The 16,680-nt window shown below is 41.7% G+C and overlaps 1 protein-coding gene and 1 long non-coding RNA gene across 6 annotated transcripts in view; one reads left to right on the forward strand and one right to left on the reverse strand.

Moving 5' to 3' along the window:
- Window positions 1-16,680, forward strand: part of ptprea (protein tyrosine phosphatase receptor type Ea) — a 228,849-nt gene that overhangs the window by 170,644 nt on the left and 41,525 nt on the right. For 3 of the 4 annotated variants that reach the window (XM_068002366.1, XM_068002367.1, XM_068002368.1), the window contains 4 exons: window positions 1,097-1,182; window positions 10,256-10,328; window positions 13,015-13,088; window positions 15,832-15,968. In XM_068002366.1, coding sequence (XP_067858467.1) covers window positions 1,101-1,182; window positions 10,256-10,328; window positions 13,015-13,088; window positions 15,832-15,968 — 366 coding nt within the window. In that variant the 5' untranslated portion in view covers window positions 1,097-1,100. Of the gene's footprint in view, window positions 1-1,096; window positions 1,183-10,255; window positions 10,329-12,378; window positions 12,487-13,014; window positions 13,089-15,831; window positions 15,969-16,680 lie in introns of those variants that run through there. The other variant, XM_068002369.1, reaches the window with a different exon arrangement.
- LOC137340091 (uncharacterized) overlaps window positions 1-16,680 on the reverse strand; it is a 214,605-nt gene that overhangs the window by 123,799 nt on the left and 74,126 nt on the right. The window lies entirely within an intron of this gene.

Raw genomic sequence — 16,680 nt, forward strand, 5'->3', positions numbered from 1 at the left:
GAACATTGCTGGTAAAATTGGAGACTGGCTAAGGATGGCACAGCGCTTTTTAACCTTTTCACATCCTTTTTATATCGAATATTCTAGAAGTTGTAGCAGTCAGTTCTGGCTGGGGTGTGGATTTCAATGTCACTCAGTTGACCACTGCCCCATAATCCTCTCCATGACTGAATGTTGCTAAGATCTTCCATTTACTGCAGGCCCACAGACAGTGTTGGTGGATTCTGTCCTCTTTCCTCTATCAGTAGTGACAATGACAGCTTAGTCCTTGTCTGTGCAAGTACATCTGCTGGACTCTCAGACGCCATTGTTTAGAGTCAGCTATTTAAATTTCTTGAGTCTGGAGAACTGGTAAAGGCTGAATCCTGATGCGAGCAAAAAGTCAGGTCCCTGACTGGTCTAAATTCACAGGCCAGATTAAAAGGAGCTCATCAGCTGAAACAGGCCCACAAGCTATGTGTTGGATGCTCTCATTATAAAACATGTGCAAGCAGTTTGCGAACTACACCTGAATCCTGAGATTACATCGCTGCCTGTAGCTCAATCCAACTCAACTGTTGATGCAACCACTGTAAATGGAATTAACCAGACTCCACAAGTATCCAACATGATTGATAGTCCGAAAATGACAGTAGCTTTGTCACACAATTGCTTGAGGTAGGGTTCCTACCTTTTTCCAAGTCTGAATTCCTCATAGAGCAGGGAAGGTGGTGAAATTAGGGAGAGAGTTCTCATGTTTGCTTTGCTGATGATAAAACTGAATTAAAGATCTTAATAACTAATGCCTCCTCCTCATAAAGTACAGCAAAAAATAGACTTGTGTTTTAACTAGGCCAAGGAGGTACTGCAGTTACCAGTTACATCATGTCAGATGATAGTAATGCAGGAGTATGTTTGCTGCTGTAACCTGGAAAATACATGGCCACTGTAGATGAGCTAGTTATTACATAATTTACTCATTGTCTGTCCAATATTTGGTTTTAACAAAATCGTGCCCTAGTTACATAAAAATTACTACGCATTTGTTTTTAAGACAAGTACCAATGAGGTTCTAACTACGTTGGAATAACTCTCTTCTATGCTTTTACACTTCCAGTGCCATGATGAGTAATACGTCTGAAGATATAAGTTCACATTTGTCAACACCCCCAAACTCAACTAAATCACCTGCTAACTCTAAACGTAAGTAGTGTGGCTCTGATGTTGTCCATGTTTACTGGAGTGGTACTACTAAGGGGACCATTAAAATGTGTTGATTGGAGCCTTACTGTGCAAAACAAGACATTTATAGGGGCACAGTCTTCATCGACAAAAAGTTTGGACAAAGACAAGAGCCAGAATAGCAATGTTACTTTAGTTATGAGGGCCACATACCAGTGATATTTCAAAGTGATTTATAATATTAAATGGCATGTTTTTAAACCATACATAAAAGATTTGCCAAATACACCTTAATGAATACACTGCCGGTTTAACAGAAAAAGTAAGCTAGTCTCATTCACTGTGTGGTAAGTTTCAGCACAGGGTTCCACGCAATGTTAACGGATGGAAAGTCGTGTGGGCTGTGACAGCCTCAGCACCAGAATTTGTGCCGTGCCCTCCCATCACGGAGTTAAAATCTACCTACACATAAATTCACCAAGAACACATTATCAGATCATTTAACCCCACGGGGTTGGTGGAGAATAAATCGAACTTTGTAAAAGGTAAATGACACTTCACTGGCAGTCTCTACAGAAGGCGTTTGCTGTGAACTTACACTTTCAATATAAGTGCATTTACTTTTCACTTCCACAATTTGACAGGGTTGAATTGACAACATAGAGGACAATCAGCTGTTAAAAAAAAATTGACCAGTGATCCATTCTCTTAACCCGCCAGTGAAGAGAGAGTTACTAAAATTATCTTATAAATGACTTTAGGTATATGGACCTAGAAATTGAGTAGCATAGCGCCCGTTTTTCAGGTGCTATGTTGTCTCCTAAGGCCCCAAAATGGCGGGGAGGAAGCACGTGCATACTTTTGACTGGAAGTGATCCGCTCACCTTATTGGGTAAGGACAAACGAGGCATCCTTTACCCACTCCTGAAGCAGGTGTTAGGCTATTTGCATATGCAAATAAGGGGCCTAATGCCTGCTTCAGATCCCTGCTGCAATATTGGTTTGCCCTAAAGCTGTCAGGGAAACCAATCCTAAGCATCACCAGGAATAGAAAGGAACCGGCCCTGACCTCCAGGCTCCCTGACCGCGGATCACTGCCCCCTGCCCTCGATCATTCATAAGAACATAAATAGGAGCAGGAGTAGGCCATACTATCCCTCGAGCCTGCTCCGCCATTCAATAAGATCATGGCTGATCTTCAACCTCAACTCCACTTTCCTGTCTGATTCCCACATCCCTTGATTCCCCTAGAGTCTAAAAATCTATCCATTTCCTTGAATATACTCAACGACTCAGCATCCACAGCCCTCTGGGGTAGAGAATTCCAAAGAAACTCCTCCACTGGCCACTGATTGCTTTCACCCCCGAACCCACAATCCCCCCAAAGGTCACTGATCACTTACTGGTGGGTCACTGCGGCATTAGCAGCGGCCCGACCTTCCATTGCTTACCTGCATGGCCTTCTCCCACAGCACCGTCTCTATGACCATGAGGTTCGAGGCCCAATATCCGGGGCTTCTCGGACTTCAACATTTGTGCACATTTCTGGGATTTATATTGTACCTTAAACAATGATTTAAAATTATGTTAACTCACTCAAACTAACCCCAAATGCTGAATGTTGTGGTTATTTTTCATTTGTACATTTTAAAAACTAAAGTAAGCAAATTTGGAGTGCATTCTGTACCCAGAAATTTATTGTTTACAGTGACATTTTCATGTTTGCGTTTTTTTTTACATCATTTTTAATGCTTTTTGAATAAGTTTGATAACCATCATTGTTGATTCATTCTTCTGGGGGAAAGCATTACTGTCTTTTTAGTTCAATATTTAGAGGGTACAAATTAATAATTTTTAAATTAATTTTGCTCGATTCTGGTCTTTGACATAATTCACCTTTGGAATAATTTACTCCCATTTCCAATACAATATAACAACTTTTTTCAAAGCAAGCAGGATTTTTGCAAGTGAACAAAACTGTTGCTGTGAGAATGCGACCTTTTCACCGCTGCTCTTTGAGCCCAAAAATAGCAGATAGAAACAAGCTGCTGTTCAGCCAGTCAGCCTGTAGGAGCAGCCTCTTTATTATTTGCATTTGTGGTAACACAAACTAGTGAATGGATAACAAGCCGTAACTTTCATTTTTTTAAAAATGGGTCGATATTGTACAAAATAAACATGCCTGATCTGGCAGTCCTTCAGTCTGTAAGGAACATAAAATAAGTCTATATTGGCCCTCTAAACATAACAGCTAGGTACTATACATGGGAAGGTTCCTTATAGTAGATGCCAGTGCCTATGATTGCCCCATATTTAGTGTATAACAACAATGTGTAAACAACAGACTTAGCCCCTGGGTCTTCCACAAGGGAGGTTAGTAACTGAAGGTTGTGCCTGCAGTTGGCCCATGCTGCTGTACAGCTGCAATCTGTGAACGCTGATCTAGCGTGTCCTGGCATGTCGTTTCATTACCTACCAAGCAGATGCTTAGTGGTGGCATGTGCGCTATTTATCTCAACAATATTGTTCACTACAACTGGAGGCGGACAAGACATTCTGAAATGCTCTTGAACCAAAACACACACAGACAGCTGTACAAAGTTGTTTGATAACTTTAGTTGGTACATATATTATAAAACAGGCAGTTGTTGGATACAAACATTGTTCAGGAAATAACATTAAAAAAAGAATTGAATGTACAGCAAGCTAACAAATTAATCTGAAAATGCTGAAAATACTCAGCAAGTCAGGCAGCATTTCCAGCATCCACAGTATTTTGCTTTTAACAAGTTAATCCTACTGGCTCCTCTAGGGTTCTTGTACTTTTGATTTGTTACAATTTGTGATGGAGAAATAATAAAATCCTATTTAAAACAAAATATGAAGTTTTGTTCAGTGACTCCCATCCTGAACTAACTCTGATATTCTAATCTGAGAAATCTCGCTCACAATTCCATTTTTGAAGCATTATGGTATACTGTAACTTATTTCACTTTGTATATGAAACGTTTCCTTCTGTGCTGTGTATCACAATTACATTTCCTTTACAGTGAACACGTTGCTATATGCACTATGTACATTCCACAGCATGCTTCAGAACCGCCCCCAAATAAGGATGTAGATTTTCTCCTCTGAGAATTTGTTCCTGCAACATTGTGAAGGAAAGTCCATTTATATTTCTTGGTGTTCCTATTCAAATCAGGAGCATTGAGAGAATAGAGTTCCGTAGTGTTGTGCTCATGTTAATTCGCACAAAAAATAAATTTAGTCCTCTGTGAATGACAGTAATATTTGTACATTAGATACAAAGGGAGTTTGTATTGTTTTTCTTATTTATATGAGGAGTATATCTCATAACAGAAGGCTTTAACTTTGTTTCAAAACCACTTTCCAAAAATTGTTACAAAAATATTCCTTTAAAATATAAAACACTCATAAATCAAAAGTTTGTTTAATGTGTATTCCAGAAAAGTGGTAGATAATCCCTCAAATAAAATACAGTGACTAAGTCTGATAGCACAGTGGGCAAATGCACCCTGGGATGGGGTACTGAGCCATGTGGGCCAGAAAGATCCTGGGGTGATTTCCGATTTGGCAGACATCGGGTGGGTGATGGTTGAAGCGATCACACCACCTGCCTGATGTTGCCGGTGGGACACCCGATAGATTCTGGTGATCGGCCTAATTATAATAAAAACGAGTTGCCTCCGCTAAACGAGTGTTGATGGGAAGCTCGCCGATCGGGGTGGGGGGTGCAGGTATTCCGACGGATCCTCAGGAGGGAGGAGGGGGGGGCACGCAATATCCTTGGGAGGGGCTGCGGAGTGACCAGCAGCAGGCAGAATGATTATTGCCCTTCCTGGGCTCACAAAAATCATTTAACAAACTCATGTTAAGGATCACTAGTTAGACCGCTGTACGTCCAAGTCCACTGCGCGGAGCGTGCACTGAGCGGCTCATTGAAAGACGACAAATTGTATTGGGGTCCTAAAAACATCATCTGTCCCCAGTTTAAATGTATTTCTGAGGATCCCGCCTGTTTCGAATGGCCACCTGTCTCAGGGCCCCCTGGAAAATCACTTTGAGCATAAAGATGGCGGAAAGTCAGAAGTACATTTTTTTTTAATGATTTTCGTCTCGCTACTATCCCGTTCCCACTGAAAAACTGGGCGGTAAGCAAGAAGAAAATCACCCCCATCGATCCCTCTCCCAAGTTCAGTCCTTAGTCTGAGCTATGTTAGCTGAGCTCAGCCAAGGAAGGGGCAGGGATACTACAAGTGGTCTCAGTCCAAGAGGTGAGCGCAGTTTAAAAGGAGAGTCTAGAGAGCGGGAAGAGAGTCCGAGAGGTGAACGCAGTGTAAAAGAAGAGTCGAGAGAGCAGGAGGAGAGTCCAAGAGGTGAGCACAGTGTAAAAGGAGAGTCCAAGAGGTGAGTGCAGTGTAAAAGGAGAGTCCAAGAGCGGGAGGAGAGTCCGAGAGGTGAACGCAGTTTAAATCTAAGGCAAGTCATGGCAGCAGAGCTCGCACCCGTGATATGATCCTCCTGCACTATGTGGGAAGTCATGGACACTACAGGTGTCCCTGGCGACCATGTGTGCAGGAAGTGTGTCCAGCTGCAGCTACTGGCTAACCGCATTTCGGAGTTGGAGCTGCGGGTGGATTCACTGTGGAGCATCCACGATGCTGAGCTTATCGTGGCTAGCAGGTTCAGTGAGGTGGTCACACCGCAGGTAAAGATTATGCAGGCAGAAAGGAAATGGGTGACCGCCAGGCAGAGTAAAAGGACTAGGCAGGTAGAGCAGGAGTCCCCTGGGGCCATCTCCCTCTCAAACAGATATACCGCTTTGGATACTGTTGGGGGAGATGGCTTATCAGGGGAAAGCAGCAAGAGCCAAGTTCGTGGCACCAGGAGGGGAGGAATAAGAGTGGCAGGGCTATATTGATAGGGATTCAATTGTAAGGGGAACAGATAGGTGTTTCTGTGGCCACAAACGTGACTCCAGGATGGTATGTTGCCTCCCTGGTGCTAGGGTCAAGGATGTCATGCAGCGGCTGCAGGGCATTCTGGAGGGGGAGGATGAACAGCCAGTAGTCGTGGTCCATATCGGTACCAACGACATAGGTTAAAAAAAAGGGATGAGGTCCTGCAAGGTGAATTTAAGGAGTTAGGAGATAAATTAAAAAGCAGGACTTCAAAGGTAGTGATCTCAGGATTACTACCAGTGCCACGTGCTAGCGAGCATAGGAACAGGAGAATAGACCAGATGAATGCGTGGCTGCAGGGATAGTGTAGAAGGAAGGGATTTCGATTCCTGGGACATTGGGACCGGTTCTGGGAAAGGTGGGACCTGTACAAGCGGGACGGATTACACCCGAGCAGGACTGGGATCGATGTCCTCGTGTGGGTGTTTGCTAGTGCTGTTGGGGAAGGTTTAAACTAGAACGGCAGGGGGATGGGAACCTGAGCAGGGAGACAGAGGAGGGGGAAACAAGGATAGAAACAAAAGACGGAAAGGGAAGAAGCAGTAGTGGAAGGCAGAGAAAACAAGGGCGAAAAACAAATAGGGCCATAGTGCAAAATAAAACTATGATGACTAGCAATCTTAAAAAGACAAGTCGAAAGGCATTGTGTCTAAATGCGCGGAGCATTCGCAATAAGGTAGATGAATTAACAGTGCAGATAGATAGTAACGGTTATGATATAGTTGCAATTATGGAGACATGGCTGCAGGGTGACCAAGGATGGGAACTGAACATCCAGGGGTATTCAATATTTAGGAAGGACAGGCAAAAAGGGAAAGGAGGTGGGGTAGCGTTGTTAGTAAAGGAGGAAATCAATGCAATAGTGACGAAAGATATTGGCTCGGAAAATCACGATGTGGAATCTGTATGGTTGGAGCTAAGAAACACCAAGGGGCAGAAAACGTTGGTGAGGGTTGTCCACAGGTCCCCAAACAGTAGCTGAGGGCATTAAACAGGAAATTAGAGACGCATGCAAGAAGGATACAACTATAATCATGGCTTTAATATACATATAGATTGGTCAAACCAAATTAGTAATAATACTGTGGGGGAGGAATTCCTGGAGTGTGTACGTGATGGTTTTCTAGACCAATACGAGAAACCAACTAGAGAACAGGCGATCCTAGACTGGGTATTGTGCAATGAGAAAGGATTAATTAACAATCTTGTTGTGTGGGGTCCCTTAGGGAAGAGCAACCATAACATGATAGAATTCCTCATTAAGATGGAGAGTGAAGTAGTTGAATCCAAAACCAGGGTCCTGAATCTAAATAAAGGAAATTACGAAAGTATGAAGTGCATGTTCGCTATGATAGATTGGGGAACTTTACTAAAAGGGATGACGGTGGATAGGCAATGGCTAATATTTAAAGAACGTGTGCAAGAATTACAACAATTATTCATTCCTGTCTGGCGCAAAAATAAAACAGGGAAGGTGGCTCAACCGTGGCTTATAAAAGAAATTAGGGATAGTATGAGATCCAAAGAGGAGGCATATAAAATTGCCAGTAAAAGCGGCAAGCCAGAGGATTGGGAGCAGTTCAAAATTCAGCAAAGGAGGACAAAGAGATTGATTAAGAGTGGAAAAATAGAGTATGAGAGTAAGCTAGCAGGGAACATAAAAACTGACTGTAAAAGCTTCTATAAATATGTCAAGAGAAAAAGATTAATGAAGACAAATGTAGGTCCCTTACAGTCAGAAATGGGGGAAATTATAATGGGGAACAAAGAAATGGCAAAACAATTAAACACATACTTTGGTTCTGTCTTCACAAAGGAGGACACAAATAACCTGCCAGAAATGTTAGGGAACCAAGGATCTAGTGAGAGGGAGGAATTGAAGGAAACCAGTATTAGTAAAAAAAAAATAGTGCTAGGGAAATTAATGGGGCTAAAGGCTGACAAATCCCCAGGGCCTGATAATCTACATCCCAGAGTATTAAAGGAAGTGGCTCTGGAAATAGTGGATGCATTGGTGATCATCTTCCAAAATTCTATCGACTCTGGAACAGTTCCTACAGATTGGAGGGTGGCAAATGTAACCCCACTATTTAAAAAAGGAGGGAGAGAAAAAACAGGGAATTACAGACCAGTTAGCCTAACATCAGTAGTGGGGAAAATGCTAGAGTCTATTATAAAAGATATGATAACAGAACACTTTGAGGGCATTAAAGGGATTGGACAAAGTCAGCATGGGTTTATGAAAGGGAAATCACGCTTGACAAATCTACTGGAGTTTTTTGAGGATGTAACTAGTAGAATAGATAGGGGAGAACCTGTGGATGTGGTGTATTTGGATTTTCAGAAGGCTTTTGATAAGGTCCCACACAAGAGGTTAGCATGCAAAATTAAAGCACATGGGATTGGGGGCAATATACTGGCATGGATTGAGAATTGGTTGACAGACAGGAAACAGAGAATAGGAATAAACGGGTCTTTTTCCGGGTGGCAGGCAGTGATTAGTGGGGTACCGCAGGGATCAGTGCTTGGGCCCCAGCTATTCACAATATATATCAATTAATTGGATGAGGGAACCAAATGTAACATTTCCAAGTTTGCAGACAACACAAAGCTGGGGTGGAATGTGAGCTGTGAGGAGGATGCAAAGAAGCTCCAATGTGATTTAGACAAGTTGGGTGAGTGGGCAAGAACATGGCAGATGCAGTATAATGTGGATAAATGTGAGGTCATCCACTTTGGTTGTAAAAACAGAAAGGCAAATTATTATCTGAATGGTGATAGATTGGGAAAAGGGGAAGTGCAACGAGACCTGGGTGTCCTTGTACACCAGTTGCTGAAAGCGAGCATTCAGGTGCAGCAAGCAATTAGGAAGGCGAATGGTATGTTGGTCTTCATTGCAAGAGGATTTGATTAAAGGAGCAGGGATGTCTTACTGCAGTTATAAACAATTTTACAACACCAAGTTATAGTCCAGCAATTTTATTTTAAATTCACAAGCTTTCGGAGGCTTCCTCCTTCCTCAGGTGAACGATGTCGAAAAATTTTCGACATCGTTCACCTGAGGAAGGAGGAAGCCTCCGAAAGCTTGTGAATTTAAAATAAAATTGCTGGACTATAACTTGGTGTTGTAAAATTGTTTACAATTGTCAACCCCAGTCCATCACCGGCATCTCCACATCATTACTGCAGTTATACAGGGCCTTGGTGAGACCACATCTGGAGTATTGTGTGCAGTTTTGGTCTCCTTATCTGAGGAAGGATGTCCTTGCCATGGAGGGAGTGCAACAAAGGTTTACCAAACTGATTCCTGGGATGGCAGGACTGACGTATGAGGAGAGATTGGGTCGACTAGGCCTATATTCACTAGAGATTAGAAGAATGAGAGGTGATCTCATCGAAACATATAAAATTTTAACAGGACTAGACAGACTAGATGCAGGGAGGATGTTCCCGATGGCTGGGGAGTCCAGGACCAGGGGTCACAGTCTCAGGATACGGGGTATGCCATTTAGAACCAAGATGAGAAGAAATTTCTTCACTCAGAGGGTGGTGAACCTGTGGAATTCTCTACCACAGAAGGCAGTGGAGGCCAAGTCATTAGATGTATTCAAGAAGGAGATAGATATATTTCTTAATGCTAAAGGGATCAAGGGATATGGGGAAAAAGCGGGAACAGGGTACTGAGTTAGACGATCAGCCATGATCATTTTGAATGGCGGAGCAGGCCCAAAGGGCCGAATGGCCTACTCTAGATCCTATTTTCTATGTAGTATCCACAGACCAGGCAAAAAAAAGGCAGGATTCCTGCTCCTGATTGCTATCTGATGATCCCTGCTGGTGTGCACACATTTATGAGGGCCATCTATTCTGCCCTCTGCAACTGAATAGCCTGCTAACACCCACCGTCTGAGCTCGCACATGAGCCAAGTGACCATGGTAGCCCAGTGTCAGTCAGCGTCTTATGGAGAGGAAAAAATTGGGAAAAGATAAACAAACAATCGGACTAACCCCAAACCACAAAGTCTGGACCATGTTCCGATTTCTGCAGTTACTAATAACTCAAGTGAATGTTCTGTGCTCCTTTTCAAAATGATTTTCTCTACTTTATTCAGACCCGTATATTCCTGTATATGTAATCGTGCCACTGGCGATTGTGATATTTATTGGAGCTGTTCTTTATTTCAGGTAAGGTTTCAGATTTAAAAAAAAATGTTTTTGATTATAATTTATGTAAATATGTATTTGGCAGAAAATATTTTGCATCTTACAGGTTAAGAAATTCTGTATGTAATCTAAGTGTAACTGCATATAACATGACTTGTGTAATGCTCATACAAAGAATCCCATTGTAAAGCTTTAATAAGCTGTTTTTGAGATTTATGAAGTATACTATGAGGGCAATTTACCCGCAGACTTCTGCAAATCATTTTCTAATAGCCTTGCAGTAGTGACAAAGGAGTTTAATACTTCTGTTTACATCATTTGGCATTCTCCAGTGCTTGCAAATCCAGCAAAAAACATGGAACTTTTTTTCTAAATGGACCAAAATTTTATATTTTAAAATTCAATACAAAAGAGTTACCAGAGAATGAAATCATGCCAAGTTACTCTCCGCTGCTTCATGACCCATGTACTAAAGGTCTCACAATTCCATGCAAGGATATCTTAGATTTATTGTAGAATTTGGAGACATAAGACAAATGTTTCAGAAGCATTTGGAGGTTCAGAATAACACAAAGGTTTGACTCTCTTCTACTTCCTCCTCAGTACAAAAGGAATTGTAACAAAACAATTTAGCAGTCATTTGGAAGTGCTCTTAAAATCAATTTGTTGTGAAGTAAGTCCATGGGTGTAAAATAACCACAACAAAGCAGAATCTAATGTTCCTACACAAAGGAGCTAAAGAAGGTTGGGCAGCGATTAGAAGCGATTGGGCAGCAACATGAAGAACAACTCGCATTTATATAGCACTGCCTCTAACTTAGAAAAAGGTGCTTCACAGAGGCGTAAGGAAAAATTGAATGCTGAGCCTAAGATCGAGATATTAGGAGAAGTAGCCAAAAGCTTGGCAAAAAGATGGGTTTTAAAAGGGGTCATAAAGGAGGAAAGGGAGATGGAGAGGCAGAGGGGTTTAGGGAGGGAATTCGGGGTGGAGTGGTTGTAAGGCTGGAGGAGATTACAGAGGTAGGGAATGACGAGGCTAAGACTGGATTTATAAACACAAGGATGAGAATTTTAAATTTGAGGCATTCAGAGACTGGGAGCCAATATAAGTCAGCAAGGACTGGGGAGACCGGATTTGGTACGGGATAGAATATGGACGTCAGAGCTTTGGATGAGCTGAAGCTTACAGAGGGTGGAGGGTGGAAGGCCATCCAGGAGAGCATTGCAATGATCGAACATTGTGGTGACAAATGCATGGAGCAGGGTTTCAGCAGCAGATGGGCTGAGGTGGGGGCTGGATGTTCTAGTTAACAACCCCAATCTAATTTCCTTTCTGCAAATAAACAGGGCCACTCTCTTTGCTACCACCTCCTGCAGCACCACCTCCACTCAACAAACAAAAGGTCAGATGCTGAGCTGCTCCATCACTTGTCTGAAGACACTATTTTGAGTCTTCACATTGGCTTTCCTTTCATTTCTTACCACTCTGCCTCTTCAGCAAAGGCTACCAGTGGATTGAAATGACTTTTCAGCCAAAGACTGCAGGAATGCCCCCACCCCGGTCTACCATTTCCCTTTAAGTGCTTACATCTCTTTACGCTTCACCTGAGTGCCAATTTCCCAGTCCTCCCACTAGGCTACCTCTATGCACATGTTTAAAGCTACACCTGGAGCTATTAATAATTATGGAAATTGCAGGCGATCAGCATACTGCACTAAACTGATCCCAGACCAGAACATCTAGACTCGCTGACAGGATGCTTTTCGGTGGCACAATGAGCTAAGGGCTTTTTCATTTGCACTGTGACAAAAACATGCTTGTACAGCTTTTCCACAGCTGTGTTGTTGCTGCAGATACCCTCTGCACTGTAGTTTCTTTTACTTTTACCCTTTTGGTGCCTGGACAACAAAAATCACACTGTTCGGAAAGAAACTCCATCTTTAACAAGTTCACAACCAATCACAGATGCAGCAAAGGCTGGATTAAAACCTCCACTAGTCAATAGGTGGAGCAGTTCATGTTTGAAGCCACAGGAAGGTAGCGACAAAATAGGAAATGTAAGAACTCCTGCCCAACCCACTAATTCAAATATTGATGCTGCTGATAAGGTCCCAGGAGGGTGCATTGAAACAATCTGGAGGAATCTAGCTTTTACAACACCGAAGACAGAAATATTTTGTACGTAACATACCAGAAATCCAGGCTGGGTCCTGCTTCTTTCACAAGGGCAGCTGGAGTGTTAACAGAGCTAGTTCTAAACTACTTGCGGTGACTTGCTTCCTATCTCAACTCAATTCCTCATTTCCTTTTCTGCAGGTTCTACCTCACATAGGCCTAACTGCCAAATTTCTGACTTTCTTTCTTAAGCATGTATCTTAGAACAACCGGGTTAATTCTGTCTGTCTATTTCCATCTATCGATTTGCAAGTTGATTGTACAGTTTACATTTACTAACTTCCTGGAAGATATTTCTGTTCTACTCTTATGCTTTAAAATCATGCCATAATAATTGATGTTCTATACCTAGCCACCACATCATAAAGCTTCAGTTTAACTAGTAATGTGGCTGAATTTAAAGAATGTATTACAAAGTAACTTGTGTTAAACATGATTCAAAACCAATGTTTTACGTGAAAGTAAGATACGTACCGATCTCTGGGGGCTTACTACTGGCATGGCATGTTTACGTTTTATGTTTTTCTTAAGATTAAGAAAAAGGAAAAAGGACGTTGTCATTGGGGGTGAGAAGAAGATTCCAAATGGTATTTTAGAAGAACAAGGTAATTTGAGTTTGTTTGTGCTGGAGATCTGAAATAAAAACAGGAAACGCTGGAAATACACAGCAGGTTTATCAGCATCCGAACAGAAAAAAAGATAGGTTCATGTTTTGGGAAGAGGCTCTTTGTCACAATTGAAAATCTGCCCTTTCAGTCCTGATGAAGCATCTCCAACCAAAATGTTCACCTTCTATATATGTGTGTGTATATATATATATATATATATGTAGATAATATGTGCTAGCTGGTCTGCTGTGTATTTCCAGCATTTTCTGTATTTATTTGAGTTTGTTTGTATGTGTGTGTTCTGTTCTGAACAGTGTATCTGGATATAGAATACGTAATGAGAAGTCATAGAATGCAATTTGTATCGCACGCAACCGGGTTTTTGTAGGTTGTGTCCTATATAACCCATGAGCTGTAAAACCACAAGTGTGTGGCTTATGGCCATATTCAACAATTCCTCGTACATTTCCTGGTACGACCGGTTAATTGAATGAACTACATGAATCAGAGGCAAACTTTGCATTTACATGCAAATTGTATTGCTTTGTGAATCGCATTTTGTTTCGAACCATGGGTCTCAGAAACTTAAAAAGATCATGAATCTTAATTCATGAATTTTAACTGCTGAATGCAGAAAAAGACTAGATTTTGTACATTGTGATCCAGACATTAACTTGGGCGAACAAAACTCTATTTTCTCATTTTTTCCCAATGTAATTAATACAAAATTGCTCATAGCATACTTTTTATAATAGTTATATTTCATATAATAGATGTCAGTGAATATACTGTATAAATGTGGCCAGGATCATCTTAGCACTCTATTACGCAGTTTATAGACTTGTGACAAAAATTAAACCTTTCAGAGAAAAAGATGATGAAATCATCATATCTATAATAATGAAATCTTTCCTTTTACTTCTTTGTTCTGTCTCTTGGGGGAGATCATAAAAGTCTAATTTCCACTACCAAGCTCAGTTTCATTCTTTATGCTCTTTTGATGGCAAAATTAACTATCTCGCTAGATTAGGAATTCTGTGAAGGGCCTGCTTTTACAGTTAAGGTTGTAATATTAATTAGATGTTGCTAGGGATGAGTTCTGAAATCATTTCGACCTGATTTTGACCTCTCTGATTGTTCCTGAATTTTCGATGTTTTGATCTATTCAGACAGCATATATAGCCGGATGACACAAATGCAGCTACAGTTTTAAAAAATGTCTTCCCTTCATGTTCAAATTTACTTGACATTCTTTCCAAGCCATCCAATAGCTCCCTAGCTAGACAGTCAATGCCTCTGCCTAAGGCACTCACGAGTCGATCTCTGGGAGATATGTGTACACAGCTTGGGACTTGACCCACTTGACTCCCTGGCCTCTGCTTTCCTCCTCTTTCAGAGGCAAAGCACAGATTGGAGCTCACTATGTGCGGATCTGCTTGGAGTGAACCACTTGGCAGCACGGCATGTTCAAGTGCCAGCACACCATGTCATCAAATCACCAGCAACGGCAGAACTAATTTCCTACAAATCTATTTGCTTAGATTCATATACTTTTTTTTTAACTGACTTGCTGAAGTATGTTGTAAGGTTGATTCTGACATAGGCAAATCTGTTCCTAACCTGATTAGCTGAACAATAACCAGTCCTGTTGTATCCAAGGATTTCTTTTGCAACTTGAGTCTCTTACACACAGTGTAGCAGAACTCCACTTTTCACACTATTAGTGTCAACTGATTCATTATTCAAACACGGAGTATGTTACCCTTGTCACTCTTAATTCGTATCAAGTTGTGGAGATGAAGAAGGGAAGATTCTGTTTTCCTAATTTTCTTCTTTCCTCCTCTGCTCCTTTCCCAAAGATGCTGACTCTGGTTGGGAGGCAGTTACATGGGGGCAGGTCACTGTGGTACCTTTCAAAAATGGCATTCTTCACGCATGAGATGAGATGATGAGTTTTGGCAGACGATTTGATTGTGGAGGGCATCACAGCCAAGTCTGCTCACCCAACAACCACATACATGCACTTTCTAGCAGCAATCATTGGGTAGAGATCAGCAGCGGGACTTTTTTCCCCCTCCATAGGCCAGAGGCACAAAGATCAATTGTAGCACCCAAAAGGAGACACGCTAACATGGCACAGACCATGGATCTAATCTGAGAGCCTCTGATCTGTATAGCTTAGTGCCACACTGGGCGATGACTTTACCCACTAAGCTTATTAGGGGTACTAAATTTGAGCGATCTAACATGTATCACTATAAACGTGAGATGAACACCATCAAGTAATATGCAATCAGTAAGCTGAGGATCATGCACCTAATATACATTGTACGTACATTGAGAATTCCACATATGGGAGTGTGTGTGAGTGATTAAGAATGATGGAATCCTGTACTTGGTTCAGGTACGGATTTTTTTCTGATTTTGCATTCTGCTGGGAATCCTTGCCCATCAGCAGTGCACATTGGAAATCCGGGCATGCGCTGCTCAGTTTTTCAATGATTATGTTAAATGATGAGAAAATCGGATGCAATGTGCAGTCAAATTTATACTATGCACTTCCGGAGGAGCGCAAAGTCAAAAAACGACCCTTAATGCGTTATTGATTCCTGTCCTCATCATTTATTCTGTTTCAGCTTGTAATAAAAATGAACTTAGATTTATACAATAATACACAAATGTCTTTCACTTGCATTTGCTGGCTTTTATTGAACTCTTAAATCAATTTCTGGTCAAGCAGAGCAGCAGACAGTGATGCTCCTCTCCAGATCTCCCACAGTTTCAAAGAGGTACCCCCCCATTCCAGTAGAAGCTTTGGAACATGAAGTCCAGAAACGCTCAGCTGATGAGGGCAAACTATTTCGGGAGGAGTTCAATGTAAGTTTTTGAATTTCTTGTATGTAATTCTATGGCAGATTAAAGGAACTGCAGACTCAGTGGGTCTTAGTGCTGGTCTAGAATACAGTAAGCAAAAAGGATGCCTTTATCTTTGCTTAACCTTTTTCCTTAGTTGGCAGGGAGTTTTGTAAGTTTCCTCAAAGCTGATCTACCACCTAGAATAATATTTCCATTAAACTATGGACTTTGTACAAATACAGTTACTTTCCAAGTGGTGAAATATGACTTTGCAACAAAATGTTTTCTGAAGAGCAAATTCTTGGCTGCTGGGGCAATGGTTTATTGAATCAGTGCTCCAAAGCCCAATGTCATGGAGAATAGAATGCGAGTTAGCAGCCACAATTTTCCATGCATCAAGTTCCCGATCCTGCCGTGGTGTCAGGGGTGAAAGCATTAAGTGAAGTCGAGATATTTCTCCGAATGGCAAGGAGGGAAATTCATTGAGTGAGTCATCCCTGTCCATTCACACATCTCCAAGTAGCCAACTGAGGAGCACTGTTGGCAGAACTGTGGGCGCAGGTTGCCTACATAACCTCAAAAAGTAATAAAGAACATTTAACAATGTGATATAACTAATTATGAATTAATCACCTGTGGGACATTTGCCACTTAGAACATGCAATGCATGTCCTCTGCCTAGAGCTGGGAAAATGCAATGCTGTCTGAATCCCCTTCTTGGAGGCCCATACAA

This window comes from Heptranchias perlo, chromosome 21, assembly GCF_035084215.1.
Source record: "Heptranchias perlo isolate sHepPer1 chromosome 21, sHepPer1.hap1, whole genome shotgun sequence".
Taxonomy (NCBI): domain Eukaryota; kingdom Metazoa; phylum Chordata; class Chondrichthyes; order Hexanchiformes; family Hexanchidae; genus Heptranchias; species Heptranchias perlo.